General features: G+C 38.0%; 1 protein-coding gene across 19 annotated transcripts in view; it reads right to left on the bottom strand.

Annotated features, from left to right (window-relative positions):
• Positions 1-20,329, bottom strand: part of NRXN1 (neurexin 1) — a 673,407-nt gene that overhangs the window by 499,457 nt on the left and 153,621 nt on the right. The window contains exon 7 of one of the 19 annotated variants that reach the window (XM_053972536.1): positions 7,722-7,734. The exons of the other annotated variants lie outside the window; for them this stretch is intronic. Coding sequence (XP_053828511.1) covers positions 7,722-7,734 — 13 coding nt within the window. The remainder of the gene's footprint in view (positions 1-7,721; positions 7,735-20,329) is intronic. 19 annotated transcript variants of the gene reach the window in all.

Here is a 20,329-nt window from a genome sequence, read left to right as displayed (position 1 = left end):
CGACCAAAGGGGCTGAACACTGCAAACCCCCAGAGGTGCCATCTAACCTCATCCATTCACAAAAAAAGGAGAGCCTGCACAGACAGTCAATCTTTCAATATTAGCTTTTCAAAAGCTACAACAGCCACAGCAAGACAATGGTCTTTCCACAGACATTGTTGTTCCATCCCTTTTGCTAGCTCAGTTCAGGCTCACTCAATAGACTACATACCAACAAGCAGTACTGGATCATCTTTATTGTACATTAAACTCACAAAGTCAAACCCGTGAGAACAACAAAAAAAAAAAAAAAAAAAGAAATCTTGTATAGCGTTAGAAAAATATTTGACATTTCAGCCTACGTACAGTAAGCTGCACTATTTTTATAAAAGATCAGAACTTCTCTTACTAGGCTGCCTCTCCACGCTAGGAGAAGCATCCTGGTTAAGCATGCAGAGAATGATGATGCAATTACACTGAAGTACCTCAGTTTCAGTGACATCTTAGTACTTTCAGTAGGAAAGGAAGATTAGACAGCAAGGCATAGATCTTAAGCGATTGGCTCTTCAAAACAGGCTCTCTGGAATATTTTGTTCTTCTGCAGATCAAAATACATCCTTTTCTAAGCACTTGGCTCTTTTACATTTATAGTTCCTGACGCTCAGTAGGATCACGAAGTTCATGAAACATAGTGGTAAGGCATGCATCTAATACAGAGATTAGAGAAAATGGACTCAAAAGAACATTTGACCAAGGTTAAAAAAGTGATGAGAATCCTTTTGTCATGCCGTCCCCAAAATTACTGTTATACTCTGAGATTGATGGCAGATAAATTGAAAACATGTAAATACAATACAGATTCTGTACAGTGTATGACTATAGCCTCATTTTCAGAGGTCAAAGCTGAGGGATCACAGAGGTTCTTTCTGTACCAAGGATTCTATTTATTTCAGTTGCATGGCTATGTCTAAGATCACTTAGAAAAAGCTAGATTTAAGCTTTAGAATTTTTCCTCAGGTTCATTTATGTTGAATTTTCCACTAAGTTTCCCACTTAACAGCAGTGATATTTCACATAAATTATTTGCAATGTACCCTGCAGTCCCTCCAGCTCAGCCTTTTTTTTTTTTTTTTCTGGAAGTCCAAGGCTGCTTTTCTCTACAGATTCATACTTTGAAATACAAACAGCTGCTATAGCTTTTTCCTCCCCATAAAGAACAAACCCCTGGTCTCTTCTGGTGCTTGATTTCCCATCCTGATTCTGCTACAGACACTGCCAATGATATCAGTGCTCTCCCTGTAGCAGCTGCCTTGTCATGTGCAAGCCTGCTTTGGGAGAACAGAGGCAGGAACAAATATTGCATCAAAAGCAGCCATCAAAATGCTGGCTAAAACAGTAGCATTTGCAAAAAAAAAAAAAAAAATTATTTCTAGAATTCCAATATAGGATATTTCTATGATTTTTAATATTTGTATGATGCTATCATTCTCTAAATGAAAATATTTTACTTAAACAAGACAGAGCAGGTATGAAGCATATTTCACAGTAGTCATTATCACTTCACTGATAATTTTTCACAGTACAGCTACAAAGAATGGACACTTCATTAAAGTGACCCAGTAATGAATTCCCTCTCCTTCTCATTTCATTCTAGTTACTCTTTTATAAAAGGTAAAAGGGAAAACCCCGCTCCCACCTCCCTAGAGGGGTATCTGGTTACACTTGCAGTGGTTACAACAACTCAGTTTGGGTCTTATTACAAAACACAAAGAAAATGCAAACAAACAGGAAACTAAGTAGACTGAGGAAGAGAAAGAAGAATATTTTCTTACTTTTAATGTGGGAAGTCAGGAGTTTAAACACCCATGCAAGGTTTGGGTGTAATTCATCCTTGTACCAAGGATTAGGATTGCTAGAAGAGAGGGTGGTTCAAATTCCAAGTCTATGGGATATGCCAGTTTTGAATGCACTCCACCACTGTTCCATTTTGCACAAGTGCCCACTTCCTTGAGGAGGATCCTAAACAGAATCCCACCAAGAACAGCTGCCTTGCTCTTTGTGCCATTGCTAAGCATTTTCTAGGAACAGCAAGGGGTCTGGCAGGCTCCACAGACCGACTCTGAAGACAGCCAAACCTCTGCTGTCCATCTGAATCTGGCACCACTCTTCTAAATGGGCCATTTGAGAGTTCACATCACACTGCTGGAAGGGTTCTTGTTATCCCAGCTCTTGTGTAAACGTTGTTCTTTAAAATATATTTTTCTGTTTCTACATTTCTGTTTTCTTATGCAGTAAGATAAGCTGCAAGTTCCCGTGTTGTTAAGAAAAATACTTCAGTACCTGCATGATTCTGCAACAAATAAGTTAATGCTAAGATTTAAGCAGATAAAAATGTTGTTCTCATCCATCATTCATTTCATCCCACTATGGACAGAAATAACATGCATAAATATAATCTAAATATAGGATTTGGGCTGGTTTATTTTTCACAATGTGGTGTCAGGTATACCTAGAGTTATTCTTAGTGATGTTCTACAGATGAGGATTACTACCAGGTGGCATAAACAATTTTGTGTGGCTTTTTATGAGTTAGGGATCACACAAAGTTTTTCTTAAACCCGTGTCTTCTTCACAGTGCACTTTAGTTTCATCATTGCTCAGCTTTTATGCTTATATTTGAAAACTCAGGAGTTATTTCTACTTGTATTAAAGCCATGATTAACGTTCAATACAGTTGATCATCTCTCAAAAGATTTTTTTTTGTATTGTCTAGAGGCTTTATGTATTATTTTCTTTTAAAAAGAATCACGATAAATTATAGCTAGTTAAAAGAACTAACAACTCTCAAACCTACAACAAAATAAAAAAAAAAAAAGCCTAATTATTCTTCTAAAAAACCCAAACCTCAAAATCCTAACCCTTTGGAATCTTTATTTAGCTTATTAAAGCAGACTAATCAAAAATTATCAACGATCATGTGCTACCAAGACATTATCAGCTATTTCATTTTGCCTGGGTACTCCCACTGCCAGATCTGGCACTTAGCTGGGAGTGTCAGTGACAGGACCAGGGCACCTGCTACAGACTAGGAATTCTTTTGGACAGAAACCACATCTTAGTCATAGAATGCACAGCATGCAGAGCAAACCTTCCTCACTGTCCACTGCCAAAATTAACCTAAAGTAAAATGATGTAATCACTGTCAAACTGTGTCCAATAACGCTGCACGCGTAGGAAAAAAAAAACAAAAACCTCTTTATCTCTTAGTGAAATATCACCTTTCCCCCAGCTTGCAGAGCCCTAAACCCCAGTGTTCAACACCTTTCAGTGGAAGCCACATCCTGACTGAGCCTTTCCATTCAAGGTTTAGAATGTGCCCAGCCTGAAAAAAACTGCATCTGGACATCAAACACAGTATTCCTGCCAAACACTAAGCAGGGATTCATAAGACCCAAATGGAAAACATCCAGTACTAATGACTCAATTCATGGAGCTGATTTCAGGAGATGATTCATAACTAACCTATAAATTTCACTAATTGGAAACCCCTCTCACTGCTCACACTGGAGGGGAAAAAGAAAAATTAAGACACTTCCTGCATGCTGGTCAAAAACCCTAATAAGGCAACTATTAATTGAGTTTTTGGCAGACACCCTTCAATTACATCTGCACAACCCAAAGATCAGCAATACATATCTAAATATATCTACACACATAAACACAACAGAACAAAGACTGAGTATTTGTAGGGGGAAAGAAGTTATTAATTGTTTTCTTTCCTTAAAAAGCCCCAGAAAATTATTTAAATTCTAAAGATAGCTTGAGAGGATGTATCAGTAAGGGTATTTAGCAAATCTCAGTAATTACATATTTGGTATACTGCAATATGAGATAATTCCTAAAAGCAAACAAACAAACAAACCAGTTAGGATTTCCCAGGGCATTACCAAGCCTAAACACTAAATTCAGAAGAAGGCATTCCTCGTTTTGTGAAAAGGGGGGGTGGGACTAAAGGGGTTTGATACTGAAAGCTTGGTTTGTGTTGTTGCTAAGGTCCAGAGTTATTAATTAGCTCCAAAGCAGCCAGTTCAAATGAGGATAATTTAGAATTGACTCTACCTCTCTCCTTGACTCTTGCCAGACCCCACCCCTCCACACACTCGCCTGCAGACCAGGATAATTGACCCAGCTTGTAGCCATGCCCCCTCATTCAAAGGGCATTTGCCTCACCGAAGCTCTGCCCTCTAAGTTACTCTTCAGAGCATTTTTTCGTGCTCTGCAATCATGAGAGCAAGAATTCTTTCATCAAAAAAAAAAAAAAAAAAAAGACCAAAAAAGCCAGGCTAATAACTCATGAGCCAATGAGTCTGGGTCATAGCCAGAGACCTGTAATGTGGGTTAACATCTGACCAAACTGTGAAATTAATTGCAGCTTCTCCAGTAAATCTTCTGCACTCCTTCCCTGTGTGACCTGGAATGTGCACCTCTAGTGACAGACCTCTCCTCTGAGTGCACTGGGGGATTTCAGCTTTGCCATCCCCTTTAGGGAAAAAAAATAAAATCCAATAGCTTTATATAATCCCTTTTTCAAGAACCTATGTCCTATTAAAACACTGAATCCTAATAAAAAAAAAAAAAGTCCCTAAAGCATGACAGTATTTAAAAATCCCCTACCACCACAAGGAGTTAGATCTGATTATTTCTTTGAGGAACCAAGGATTAGTGGCATCACCACAATCCTCCTTTAGCTACTGGCAGGAATTGTCACCTATGACTGCACATGCAGAGAACAGCAAGCCACAAAGAACAGAACCTGAAAAAGGACATTTAGCATTCAATTTCCTATTTCCCATACGTTTGTAAATTTATAGTATTTAGCATTACTGAGGTAATTGTTTTTTCTGGAGAAGTTTAGAAATACTTCAGCTTGGTTGGGCTCCTCCCACTTTAGATAAAAATAGACTCAAGACCTGTAATGTGAACTGGATAATACTCACAACTGGGGACCCATAACTTTACCAGTAGTTTTTGCAGGATATTGTAAAGTGCAAGGAAAAAACACATAAATACGTGTGACAGCTACAATGAAGTGGATCTGCCAGCTCTAGAAATTCCATCTTGTCCAAGTTAAAAATGCTCACTTGCCTTCCAGCTAGAGTGTATTTTGATGTTTCTTAAAAAGGTGAAAAATAGAATAAAGATCTTGGCAAAGGTCAGATGCCACATGTAAAAGAAAGAACAAAATAAAAAGCTTCCTATCCTACCCATACTGAAAGGCCTTTCAAAGTATGCCATGTATACCTCTCAGCAGCTCTTTTTCCCTTAAAGACCTGAATATCAAGATACAGATCACTGTGCTGAGTGCTGAAAGCCACTCTTTCCAAAATGAGAGTGCTTGCCAATAAATCACAACTGTTTTACCATATGCCACATCCTTCTGCCAAGTATCACCAGCCTGTTCTACTTTTAAGCAAATTTCATTATAAAATAGCTCAGAGCAATGCTCATTAAAAAGTATACTGAAAAATGTCAAGTTGTTTTTATATTAAAAATGGGACTTTGTTTTCCGTTAAGGTTTCATACTGGTGTTTATTGAAAAATCTGGCATTTCTCAGAAAAATCTGAGGTATCTCACCTTAAACTCAGCACTCACTCCTGACCCTGGGATGTCAACCCTGTCATCTCCTCCATTGTTCACTAGTGCTGATTGTTGCTTTGAGAACTCCAATTCCCAGCACTCTGGTGAGACCTCCAATCTAAGCCCCCTCATTCATCACCTTCCCTGATGGTGCTAGCGAGCAGGAGCTCAGGACACAGCTATTTCTTTTTGGATGCCTTTGAATAGGTGTGTTCACCCTTTTAAATTAGGGGATGACAACAGTCAGCTCCAAAAGTCTCCTAAGAAATCACGAAGCCCTTTGAGCTTTTTCACAAGCAGGTAAAACTCAGCAGAAGGTGTTTCATATAACAGCTGACAAGACTGGTCTTTAACTCCTGAACTATCCAGAAACTAGTCCAAATGCTGACCTGATTTAAACTCTGATCTCACTGGACTCATGGGGTTGGGAGAGTATGCAAATCAACCCAAATTTTGGCTTTAGAGTCTCTTTGATTTGTGCTGCCCAGAAATAAATCAACTCGTGGTGTTTTCACATTTTAGCTTGATGAATCATTGCTAAACCTATCACAGCCTAAAATAAAAAAAAAATACAATCATTAGCAAAAACCATTATTGCTTCCATTATTTTTCATTCCATTCAATTACATCTCCCATTTACTCACATCCAATATTTCTCATGGCCAACAGCCAATCAAAAACTGTCCCTCCTTCCTGGCACTGTTACAATTTAGTGGATGTTATAAACTACTCATACAAAATAAAATTCTGAAGTTTCAAGCTTTTAAAAAAAACTAGTCACAATCAGTCATGGCTTACAGCATATGAATCACTGTACAGAAGTCATATGTCACAGTTTTCTCCTAAAAAATCATATTTTTTAACAGATGGCAAACTATGATTTAATGGTTCTAACATGCTTTGGTTATAACATGTTATAACACATGTCCAGCTGCTGACTACTGGTTACTGCCTGCTACTGTTCATCCAGAAAAACACAAATAATTTAAACACTACACTACAGCCTCTGTAAAGCCAGGGAGTTCCAGGGTCATGTTATGTAACTGATGTCCAAAATTCAATTTTTATGAATAGATGAGATTTCTTGCATTTCTTTTCCACTGTGGATTTCCCACACGTTCTCTTATGCCCTTCTCCAACAGTAGGAAATTTGTAAAAGCCTTTCTGTTCTAGAGCTATAATTTGTTTTTCCTAAGCATTTTCAGTCTTGCTGCCTCCTTCTTTAGTTTGGTTACTCAAAGTTGGACCAAAACTATTACCATTCTTGTTTAAAATAAGATATAAGGGCTTTAGGGACAAAGACCATATATTTTCAGCCTGCCACTGAGTATTTCTGTCCATCCACATCCTTTTTTCCAACCCATCAGTCCCAAGAAATTGCCTATGAAGAGCAACATTTAAAACAGCTCTTTTGCCCTCTGCTGCTGAAAAAGCAAAGCAAATAATTTTAGCATTATTATACTGAAGTTTCATTCTGAGTTGCATTAAAACACTCCAGAAATGCAAACGAGGTTGTTTAGCCCATGACAGCATTTTTTTTAACACTTCCTTCTCATCTCACTTAAATACCTCAGCCCTACTCTGACTTTGCATTTGGAATTAGTTATAAGAATGAATCTTTATAAGATGTACACAGTGAAAGCATAACTGTTAAGAGTCTATTTCACTGGGCCCTGTTAAGTTCCATCACACCTTTGCAGAAATTAAACGGACCAAAGTCTCCAATATTTCAAAGAAACACCAAGTGCTAAGGACTTTAGATCTAGATGAAATGCCTTTTCATTCTTGCCCCTCTCCATGAAGAGGTTACACTCTCATAACCAGCTTGACACTCAAGATTCTCCCAACAGCTGAGGAGATTTTACATCCCTACTACTGTCAGTTACAATTGTGCCTTTTGCCAAGTTCTCCAGGATTCCCTATAAGGGGCAATGCAGTGTTGAGCTGTTCCTAAACGGGGTTAGGCACAATGTGCCTTAATGCAGAAATTTTTATTAAAACTTTGTGGATTTTGGAATGCATTCATTACTGTTATGACGCACAGAAAGCTTAAATTACACAGCAAAATAGTAACAGCTGAACAAAAGCAGGGAATCCTGTTTGCCTTTTTCTCCCATCTCCACTGCAGATCATTCCTAAACCATCCTGGGAGTTCCTAGATGCCATTACAGGTGAGTGGCTCACATTTGAAACACACTGATGCAGCATAATTTCTATGCAGCCCTGCAACACGTAGTAACACCTGCATCAATTACTTTAAGTCACTTCAAAAGGCTAGCCAAATAAACTGATTTTAGGGAATGAGAGTACTGTTTTTACTGTGCAAGTGTAGGAACAGAAACAAAGGGCAGGTTGATGACTCGCCCCAAGGCACAATAAATCTGTGTCAGAATGCAGACAGAAGAACAATAGGCAAATATTAGTCTTGCACTAGAAAAAAACCACTGATATAAGTTTATAATGGCTTTTTAGTAACCAGATAACTGCAGCTAAAACAATACCCACTTTTACCCAGCACAAAGAAATAGAGCCAGGTGGTGCTGGAGGTCAGAGCACTGCAAATATGCAAATGCACACACCTTTTAACTCCTAGTCCAAGGGAAATTTCCAAGTCCTTCCTTTTTGATGGCATAGGTTGAGTTACTATTTCGTTTTCTACACCTGTTCTGCACTAGTGTCCCACAGAGTGCCAATAGTTAATATCAGGCACAAAATGCAGCCAGTGTTTTAACAGGGATCCCCTCCAAGGCTAGGACCCCATTCCCCACAGCCTGCCTGCTCCTAGAGGTAACTTCTCCTGATTTTAATTGACCCAAGAGCAGCATCAGGCAGATCTACAAGAACACAGGTTTACACAGCCAGACTTCCTACAATCATTTTGAGTGAAACATGCTGAGAGCAGGTGACTTTGAGCATCTATCAAAGTGAAGGATTAAGAGGACCAGGGCTATAGCCAGATGGGATGGACAGGCATGGTGGGAGCCTGCTTTGTAGCATTCCTCCAACTGCCTAAATGAAAAGGTAAATCCCACTTAGATTTCCAGTGCCAGACCTTGAGTCACTGTTAATCAAATCTGATTTTCCAAGGGAAATTTTACAGCTGCTTTACACGAACAAATTCTACAATTAGAGACTGTATAAACACATCATCAAACAGCTCTTTAAGAAGAATGCAAAAAAACCAGACTTTTGTCAATGTTTCAGTCAGATGCTAATTAAGGAAGCGTTCAAATGCCTGACTTCAAGGATCACTCTTGAAAGAATATGGATTAATTCTAGGAGAAACACAAGATGCTGCCCTGGCTCTCTAAGTGCTGTAGTGCTGAGTGATGAACACTGCGTTGTGAGCTGCCTTCTGGTTGTATTCACCACTGTGCTCGAGTAAAACCAGTGCACTGCAGCTGGATCACACCTACTGATGCCTTGGAGTGGCTACCTAGAACAGAGGCTTGGAGAATGGAGAGGGAATTTATCAAAGACCCTCAGTAGATACACCTTGGGCAGTGTAAAAGCCTCACACCCAAAAAAGACAACGGTCACAAGTTTTTCAGACACGTATTTGATATCAGGGGTTAATTCTCCAATTACAGCTTCAGGTAATGAAGTCCTATTCCCCCAGCTCACTTCCCCCTCCAATTCACTTTTCTTTGTACTTTTTGGGGCCTGAGGCTGTGCTGTGCCCTTGGATCTCGGGCCCAGAGGGTTTTTTTTTTTTTGTCAGACCAAAATGTGAAGACAGTAGCTAGCCCTTTATATGGAGTTTAGAGCTATGCACTAATGCAGTATAGGATTTGAAAAATATAAAAGCTATCACCTTAAGGCATCACTACTAACAGCAATAAGGACACTGAAGAAGTCAAGGATCACCTGTGATTTCTGACTCTTGTGTGAAGAGCTCCCGGCAAATTGTTCTCTGCCTTCCCAAAAATTTGAAAGCTAATGAATCATTAACAGTCTCCACAGGTAAACTTTGCAATTTCCAATAATGTCAACTTATATTCAGATAATGAGTGTGTATTTGTTAAGTATGGGGAGAGGCATTGTTTCTCTGGTAGCTCTTTTTCTGCTGTGATTTGGAAAAGCCTGTTATTTACTCCAGCAAAAAAAAGAAATATAGAATTGGCTTGCAGCATTGACACCTTGAGCCACTTTCAGTAAATGAAATGCCTGATTAAGTAAAATTTAGCAAGTTTGGAAGAAACACAGCATTACATATAGTTTTGTTTTTCAAAATAAGTGAATCCCTGAAAATTTAAACCTAAACTAAGCACAGTGCTAAATGATTCATTTGCTACTTTTAGCAGATATTCTCAGAATAGCCTTATCTGATTTACCTTTACATCAGAAGAAAAAAAGCCTAATAGCTGCCAAACTTTTAGCATTAGGAACTACCTGATGGCAAAAAAAAAACCCCAACTTTATAGTATTGAACAGCTTGGGCTGCACAGAGGGTGAACCTATTTCCAGATCACATTTAGAAGTGATAAGCACACAATAATCCCCTAGTTTGGACTAGAGAAAATTATGTATGCAGTACACAAGCACAAGACTACTCTGTTGCTAAGAGTTACAGAAGTATTTTTAAGGAGTGAATGACAAACAATTTTACCTTAAATTTACTAACATAAGCTTTGAAATTGCAATGCTAAGGGAAAGAAGATAGGCACCATTAAGACTAAATAACTAAAGAAGAAAACATTTTCAGAGGAGAAATTGCAAACTTCAGCAACAGGCTGGGGTTAACCCTCAAGGTCTCTGCTTATCACACTGATCCACATTACAGGCTGGCCTGATTTAGTTGAATTTGCTTCAAGCAGAGGTTTGGACTGGATGACCTGGCAGCACCACTGCTGCTTTAAAAGGAGGGACAGAATTCTTGATTCTGCACTCCAAAATCCTTCACCACAATAAATCTTCCCAATGTTGTAAAACAACACTGCAATGTTGTAACGTGGCAGAGGAAACTTGTGCTTTGTGCTGGAAATGAGAGATTACAGAGGATGCAGAAGCCTCCATCTATTTTCACAGCTTCAGGGATTTTCCCTGTTCCCTTGTACCTCTGCATGCAGACAGAAAGACCTCCCCACAGTAAGGAGGATTTCATTCTGTTTCACATCAGGGCTCTTCCAAGCATCAGATCCTCACCGAAACTTTCTACAAAAAGGACTCCACTGGGAATATAAAATGTTAAAAAAAAAAAAAAAAAATTGCCTGGTGTGCTGCCCAGCTCTGGGGCCCCCAACACAAGGAGGACACACATCTACTAAAGGGGGCCCACAAAAAAGCTGGAGAAGGACTTTTTACAGCAGCATGTATTGCTAGGACAAGAGGGAATGGCTTTAAATTGAAAGAGAGTAGGTTTAAATGATATATTAGGAAGAAATTCAGAGTGGTAAGGCTCTGGTTCTGTTTGTCCAGAGACGTGGATGCTCCATTCCTAAAGGTGTTCAGGACCACGTTCAGCAACCCAGATGAATGGAAGATGTCCCTTCCCATGGCAGGGGAGTTGGACCTGAGTGATCTTTAAGGTCTCTTCCAACCCAAACCATTCTAGAATTAGATGGATTACTTATTCATTCCTGGCTTTTTTCCACCTCTGTTTTTATTTAAGCTGCAACTCTGAGAGATTTCTTCCTGGCAATAAATTGCCATATTGCTTGAATTTATTTACAAGCTAACTTTACTAGATAATCTACTTGGAGAGGAATTGAGTGCACTATCTGCATGCAAACTCTTCAATCAGTCAAGTTAGTATATACAAAAAAGAAATCTATATCTATATATATATTTAAAGTGTAGTAACTTGACTATGGCAAAAAATAGTATGCTCACCATCATGAGGGCAACATGAATCTCTTAAAAATCTTTAAGGTCTATCATCATCTTAAAAATTATTTAATACCCCATTCTCTTTTGCTGGAGAACTTAAATATATCTATATTCTTGCTGAAAGAATCAAAAACCCCCAACCAAGTCTTAGCCAACCAATTCTTAGCACTGAAGCAAATTAAGCCTTACAACAATATGCACAATAAGTTAATGCAAAATATCATTTATGAATACAACAAAAATTGCAAGGAGTGCTACCTGGGGGCTAAGGACAAGGTGGGCTAAGTGCAAACTTCCTCAATTCCCTTGCATTTTGTCAAACACAGCCTGAACACCAGGTTGTGGTGTTTTAGGTACTGTTATAAACTACGAAGGAAAGCAGGCATGAAAGCCTGGGAAAAGCTGCTGCCTGATCACATCAGTTGTGTTTTGTGGCCACCCTGAAAATCTTAATGCCTTTAGAGTGCCTTATCAGCTACAAGAAAACAGGCAGCAGGCAAAAGATATTAGGTTGTAGATACAAATAAGTCTCTGATTACCCTTGAGGAAAATGCCTGTTCTGAAAGACATTGAAACCAGCAAAACGTAAAACTCTTCATTCCAAGAGTTTCAAAATCGCCAGCTACAGGCCACTATTTCACAGAATTGTGTTCTTGCACTCAAAATTCTTAATTATATTATATATATAATATAGATATAATTCTTAATTATATTATAATTATATTATTATTATAGTATAATTATATTATATCATATTATAATTATATCCTATTATAATTCTATTATATCATAATTATATAATATTATAATCTTATTATATTATTATATTATATTATTATATCATATTATATTATTATTATATTATATTATATTATAATTATATTATAATTATATTATACCTCAATATTTTTAAATGTCCAGGTTAATTCATTGGTTCTACTGATAGAGACTTGTTCTTGGCCTGGAGCACACAACCCATTTAGAGTAATGCTAGCAAGCCTGGCCTCTAATGTCCCACTCTATCCTGCACAGAACTCTGTTCAGCTGGCTTACATGGTACAAAGCACCATAAGCAAGATGACTGAAATTGCTTTTGAGACACATTTCTGTAGAAAAGCCCATCCAATTTCCTCAACAGCATTACAGCACCATATTTTATCTATCCCCTGTGAGAAGGCTGACAAATACCATGCACCCCCCAGAAGCTCATATATCAGAGTACTTTATTCCCCAAGCCTGATAAGAATTCCTAGATAGTGAAAGAAGGGAGAGCAGCAGCAGGAGATCAAGGAGAAGTGAAGCAATCACTGCAGCCAAGTTTTTATGTTAGGGAGCATTGGAAGGAAGCATTTCTGAGAATAACTTATGAACTTGAGTGACAGTGTCAGGGAGCTTGTCTTGGTTTGAAAAGACAGGAGTCTGTGAAGGAAGGCCAGGGCCTCTCGTGAAATGGAAAAGGTAAACCCCCTCCCTCTGAATTGCCACAATTTCAAAATAAAAAGGCTCTCAGGCCAAGATATGGGAATGGGAATAACCGTTCTTTACTAGGAAAAAACTAAATAAATTTTTTAAAAAAAATGTAATTAGTACAAACAAAACTACTGATAGAGTCCAGCAGTTCTACCACTTTTCTCTGCCATGGCATGCTTTAATAAACCATTTTTCTGAGAGAAAACACAAGTAGGTTTGAACTCCTTCCACCATTTGCACACCCACATGAAAATACACTAGAGAGGTATTTCTCTTCCTTTTGCTCTATTACTGCAACAGATTATTTCTAGCTCTTTTATACTGGCCCTGGGAATTTTAAATGAAACATAGAAACATAACAAGGCTCTGGGAACACCGGTATCAAGTATCAGAAAAATGAAGAATGTGAAGGCAATATTGTGAATTTCCTGTTCATTATCATAATTTTGTTCTCCATTTTTCACCCTTCCAGTTCAGGTAAGTGTATATTGAGGCACCTACTGGAAATTATGGTCTTCCCAGAGCTGACAGAAGTAACAAATATAGCAGTTATACTCTAAGAGTTACCATATTTTAGGATATCCTCCAACCAGAGTATTGGAGGAGTAATACAGAGACAAGACTGATTTCTAAACAATCAAAAAACTAAGCCAAATTCTCTTCCAGTTATAAATGTTCCTGGCACACCTGCGTGCATGGAGAAGAAAGAATTCACCCTTCAGCATTTCTGTTTGTTTACAAAACATTTTTTACTGCTAAATCAAAGACAAAATTTAGCATCCAACTGAAAAAAACCCTACGGTTTAATAATCATGTGGAATGCGACAGATGTATTTGTCTTTGGAATAGTACATAAGTTTAGAATTGTTATCCAAACTCTCTTTAAAAGCACAAACATATTTGATAAAACATTTTGCAAGTTCATTTTAGTTTTTTTTCCACAGTTTTTGTCAATAAAAAAACCATATCAAAAAGACTAATGTCTTTCAGACTGCTCATGTAATTTCTGAAAAATATGTAAAAAAAAAAAATCTAATAATACTTTCAGTGCCACTTAAAACCCACTGAACACTCAATTAACCTTAGACAATTTCTGATTTTCCATTTGATCTGATGTATCCCTGTATACATTACTCACACCAAATTTCCCCAAATAGCCACTGAGCAGATTTTTCCACATAGAATTCATAACAAAAAGAAGCCACTAGCATATTCTCCGAGTGAAACACTGTTAAATAGCTCCAAATACTTATTTTTCAAGCACATATCAAGTGATGCTATTCATGGCTCTACTCCATAGAAATACAGATCTCCAGAAACCCACTGGTTTCCTCCATTAAATCCACAGTGCAATTTATAAAAAGCCAGTTAGGAGCAAGAAGAAAGCACCTATTTTTAAGAACATAAACTGGAGAGCATAACACACATAAGTGAGGAGCAGCAGACTGGCCTGACTGCTGAAAACACAGAAAACCGTGTTGAAATGGAAACTGCAGCAGCACGAGCTGCACGTCACTTTACAACAGCTTTTAAAACTGTACAAACCCGTCACAAAATGAGCTGCAAAATCTCTCAGTTCAGCAAAGTGCTCATCTGGCACGGGCCAAGCATGGGGCTCCACACACCTTCACATTTCTGCACCACTCTTTATCTCACAGAATGGCTGGCTCACGTTAATTTAAAGCACTTTTGTCTCAAGGTGCCCAAAGATTAGCAATTAAGTGCAGTAGTGAATTGTAAAACAAAATTCCATCACCACGCCACCAGATGCTGGGGAAAAAACTGAGAATTAATGTCATTTAAGATGCATATGAAAGCAGGATGAGCACAGGGAAAGCAAAGCTCAGATTAGGAAGAAAATTCTAAAGGCTGAATGCACCAGGTAAGTAATGCATGCAGCTGGTCTTCAGTTAAATCCCCTTCAAAACCTTATTTGTGTTTAACCTTCAGCAGTGCCAAAAACAAAGGGAGTACAATAAAAAGGCAAGGTTAAAATGCAAGAATGAACAAAGATTGCCCAAAAGGTCATTGCCATTGTGCAGCTGAACATCCCCTTGTATCCTAGGAAACACCAAAACATCCCAAACACCTTCATGTCTCTTCCTCAAGTTACAATTCAGCACCACCAACCACAGCATCATTGCTCATCCCTTCAGGACTTTAGGTGAAAGAGGTTTTTGTCATCTTTAGCAGTGCTTCTCCTTAGACACTTTTCTTATGCCTTTTCTGTCCTATCAGTAAGAGGCTTAAGTCTCTCAATTTTATTGTACATAAATACAGCAATGCAGCCCTCTCCACAAATAAATCAGGAACAAACTGAACAACCCAGCAGGGTAAAGTACAGGAACCACAAGGCAGTTTTTCAGCACCTCCTCCTCCTCCTATCAGCCTGCATTTAGACATACAATGAAAGATGAAAGGTGCATTCAGAGTCCCTACTATTGCCCAGCCTCTGTTCATCTAACCACATATAAAGAAAAATAAAGATAAATAGGAACAAAATTAAGCAGGCTGGGAAAGACTGAATCAGGCAGAGAATATAGACTGAGAAGACAAAAAAAAAAAAAAAAAAAAAAAATCACTGAGAACTGAAACCAAGAATGACAAGAACAAAGGAGGGACTGGAAGACAGAACACAAGAACACCTCATGCACATATTAACTGGGCATCTCTTAAAAGAAGGCTGTTGCTATGCTACTTGGTGCTATGGCACTCTTCAAAATAAGATCCAATTGAACATATTAGTTCCAGAGATTTTAATGTGCGACATAACACTTGAAAGCATTTGCATTTCTATTAATTTTTAAGCAAGTTATTACCAGCACATTAGTTGTCCAGGCATTCTAAAAGGGAAACCCAGAAGTGGTAGCAGATGCCTTACACAAAAAGCAACGACAGACTGGGTTTTCCCCCCACCTCCTCTTTCACAAACAGGTAATCAAATTTTACTACCAAAAAAAAAGAATAAAAACGGTATTTTTTTCCTACTACCAACATTACTTTAGCCTTCAACTCAAATTTCTTCTTACCAACCAATGCCACATATGCTGAAGATTCTCCCTGATTAGTCTGGCTGTTTTTTTTTTTGGTTTTTTTTTTTTTTTTGGTTTTTTTTTTTTTTTGTTTGTTTTGTTTTTTTTTTGTTTTTTGTTTTTTGTTTTTTTTTTTTTTCAGAGTGGAATAAAGATGTTTGAAGGTAACAAAGGTCTGATAAAAGTGAGAAGTATGGATTCAAATATTGCATTTCAGCTAGTTTACATAAATTGAGGATCAGGTTGATATTTCATCAGCGACTCTGTGCTGAACATTTCCAAGACCACCACAAAAAAAGATTGCATTTTACCTGTGCAATATATGTATACCTGTAAATATATGTATATATAACAGGTTTCAATGTATAAATTAAGAAATACTTGTACCTTCCCTTAAAGGGTACTTTGAGTATGCATTTAAAATCTAATTTCATATAGATTTCTCTAAGAGTGAATTCTGAACATGCTTTGAACATGTCTACTGCTCTTTCTCAGCAGATCCCAAGGGCCAAAGTTCAGACAACAAGACCAAAGAAAATTAAAGTCCATTTCCTCACTCAAACATGCCTTTCCAAAACAGTGAACACAAGCCATTTTGGGTGTTTTCCTTTCTCAGAGGGAAAGTGACTGCCTAGATAACCAAAACTGACATCATGACCATGAACCAAAAAAAAAAAAAAAAGTTTTGTCCTTATTCAGCAACAAGAGTGTTTCAAACATGAGAGCAGTTGTTCTCCCTGTCCCCTCTCACACTGCACTGCATCATTCATTTGCTAACCTAGCAATCAGTTTGTCAGACCTTCTGGAAACATCTTGTAAGCAGTAACAAAAAAAAAAACACCAACCAAAAAAAACCCAAAAAAACTCCCAAAAACATCCAAAGACCCTGAAGATTAATCAAATAACGAAGGCAATGGAATACACATACAGAAAAAGTAAATGCTGAGAATGAAGATGGTTGTCAAAAATTTCTGAGAAACAACAGGTCAGCATTTCCAAATAGTGAGCCAATAATACAGTAATAGAATTTTCCAATTATTGTTCCCTAAAGTTTTTAAAGTTTCTAAATTACTTTACATTTTCCTTAATAAAGGTCAGACTACTTAACCATCCTGTATGACATTACAGTATTCTTTATATGAATAAAATCCTACCTTTTTCAATAAAGTTTTTGGACAAAAATCCACTATAGTCCCGAAATAAGGCAGCATTTTTGTAGGAGCATGTTTTGTTTAGCAACTGAGGCTTAAGAATTCAGAATGGTACTTCACAGCCTCCCAGCATTAACTAGCTTTGCACCTAATAAAGCAAACAGCTCTACTGATTTCAGAAATGTAGGGCCTGTTAATGGCAACTGGACTTTCCTCCCTGCCCTTTGCTCCAGTTTCACTGTTAAATCAAAGCTGAATTATAAGTATGTATCCCAATATCTAAAAATCCCACCAGGCATGCCAAGGGTACTTTAACGTGCACAGATAAATACTAGACATTTTCTATTTTAAAAGCATATTTTCTATACTGCTTTCCTGTAACACCTGAAGAATTTTTAGCATGATAAGGGAGCTACAATAGAATACCCATTCTAATAACTTTTCCTCCACATGAAACTCTTAAAAATCAGGATCTAAATAGACTTTAAAAACCAGCTTTTGGTATATTCCCTTGCACTAGCTTTGCTGAACAATTCCCACATTTTAAAACCAGAATATTCTGTCTCTCTCCTTCCCTAACTTGGAAATACTTATTTTTGTAAGCTTCTTTTTAAGTCACTACTCCATAAAGTTCAAGACTTGCAAATTTGAGAGCTCAGACTGAGGAGGTCACCTAACTGCATATCCTCACAGGTAGGAAAGGCTCCCAGTTGCACAAATGAGTTTTATGACACTAAAAAACTCTCTTCTCAATTCTTTTTTTTCTTCATATCATCATTGCAGCTTGACTCTTCCCTCACCTTCCAAAAACTCTTTAAACCAGCTGATCCCTTCAAAAACTTGAATACTAACAGTGTTTGCTGTACTTTGCATTGAGTCTTTCCCACCTCATGCTTATATTTATTTCCATTTTAAAACCTGCAGATGACAGCTAGTGAACCATGAGCTTAGCCCTTGTTATTACTGAACAACCTAGAGAATAATATCATAAAACATTTTCTTCCTAATTCTCTGTGGTACACACAGTCTCTACCATGTTCTTCTTTCAGGTCTTTTTCATGTGATACACAGTAGTTTTAGGTTTTGATTTATTATTGTACATCTTAAGTTTCCACAAAGACAAACCAAAAAAAACCCACCATAATTCATAAAATCTTTAAACTTTGCTGCTGAGGCTTACATGGCTCCAGAATGTTGAGGTGGTATCAAGAAATGGTCTGGGAACTCTCATGGATTCAAAAGCCAATTAAACACCATGACATCCATGGTTTAAGCCACTCTTCCCTGAGAGGAAGATGATTAGACCCAGGATCTTATTCTGAAAAGCTTCACTACACTTTTATCTTTTTCTTTTTTTTCCCTGGATACTGATGCTGGACAAACCACTAGAAACAAAACATGAAGGCTAGAGATATTTGAACTTTGGCCTAACAAAGACATCCTTAAATTAGAGATGACAGCCTAAAATATGGCATTAAAAATATAGAAATCTCTGCTGGGAAAGAAACACACGCACACTGTTGCATGGTTGCAGACATTTGTTGGCAAACAGACTGACTCAAAGAGCCACTTCCACGCTCCTTTTTTTCCATTACTACCTTAGCTGGTCATGCAACCAGCAAATCTCCTGCAAAAAGACCCCAACTTCATGTTGCTACTTGACTTCACTTATCTCCTCTGGGTGGCCTTTATTTTGAATTTGTATGCACCACAATACTGGCCCAGTTTAAACTCCCTGAGTAATACTGCACAGGAGTTTCTGGCAAGATTAATGGGAAGTGGATTTTTGGAAAACCCTTTAAGCACTTTCTTTGTAAATGGCCAGAGGATGCTGGATGGAATAAGAAGCATTTCTCACAAGTCAGCTTTTCTGTGTAGTTTTCACTGCTTGAACTTGAATAGAGGTCTGAGATCCTTACGTTCTGGAGGTTACATGAGGATTCTGCCTTGGAGTTCACCTTTTGCACAGGGAAAAGTTTTCAAAAAATAACTAATCACAGAGTCATAGAATGGTTAGGGCTGGAAGGGACCTTAAACAACATCCAGTTCCAAGTTGCCTGCCATGGATAGGAACACCTTCCACTAGACCAGGTTGCTCAGAGCCCCAGCCAACCTAGTCTGAACCCTTCCCCAGGGATGGAGAATCCACAGCCTCTCTGGGCAGCCTGTACCAGTGCCTCATCAGCCTCACAGTGAACAATATCCTCCTAATATCCAATCTAAACCTACCCTCTCTCAGTTTGAAGCCAATCCCCCTTGTCCTGTCATGCTCTTGTTAATAGTCTCTCCGTTAAGAGGTCATACCAAAAATATTTAATTCCTAAGGTTCACTTTCAGGACCTTCCTTTTTTAAAAATAATTAGAACACATAAAAAGCAACTGGCTCACTTGTAACTATCTCTAAGCAAAAGTATTTTACAGAGTTACTTTGCAATTGCATATTGAACTGTGAAGTTGCAAATTTGCAAGTATTTTAGGAAAATCCATACAATTAAAGCATCCCCATTGAAACGCTAGGTTCTCAAAATTTCAGCAAGGACATGCTTGCTCTGACATCACACCTACATCCTGAATGATCAGGAAAAGAAGAAGCAGCATCTCATCTTAGCCCCTTCATCTTTTTATTTCTACTCTCCTGAGCTCACAAATGGTTTTTCACTTCCATTTAGTGCCTCTTTTAACAGAGTAAAAATAAAAACAATTTAAATCACAAACAATTTCCTTCTCCTATTAACTGTCCCAGAAATACTGTTAATAGTTTTGGAATAGATATTTCTGAGACAGGCAGCACACTTCAGCTAGCAATCCCCTCCCTGGGATCAAGAATGGATTGTGAGCACCAGAAATTTCACTAGAGTCACAAATCTCAACAAGAAAGAACTGCAGCTGTGTCCTTACAGTTATAACAAAAAGAAAGCATAAATCTCACATTCAACAGTGCCTGGAAATCAATTTTAGAACATCCCTCCTATTCAGACATATGGAAAACACTTTTACAGGCAAGAAAGAATGGATTGATTTTTAGGCAAAAACAGAAATCTGAAGAGGGGCTATGTACTGGAGTGAATCATGCAAGAGTTGAGAGCCTGATCTGTGGTTTACTGAGATGCAAAACTGATCTCAGGCCACACAGAACTCAGTCTTCCAGCACCAGAGGACCATCTCTTGACACCACCCAGTGATCAATTAGATAGATCACATGGCATAGCTAATTACCTACAGAGCACATT

This window comes from Vidua macroura, chromosome 3 (assembly GCF_024509145.1).
Source record: "Vidua macroura isolate BioBank_ID:100142 chromosome 3, ASM2450914v1, whole genome shotgun sequence".
Lineage (NCBI taxonomy): Eukaryota > Metazoa > Chordata > Aves > Passeriformes > Viduidae > Vidua > Vidua macroura.
This window is presented reverse-complemented; position numbering and strand designations above follow the sequence as displayed.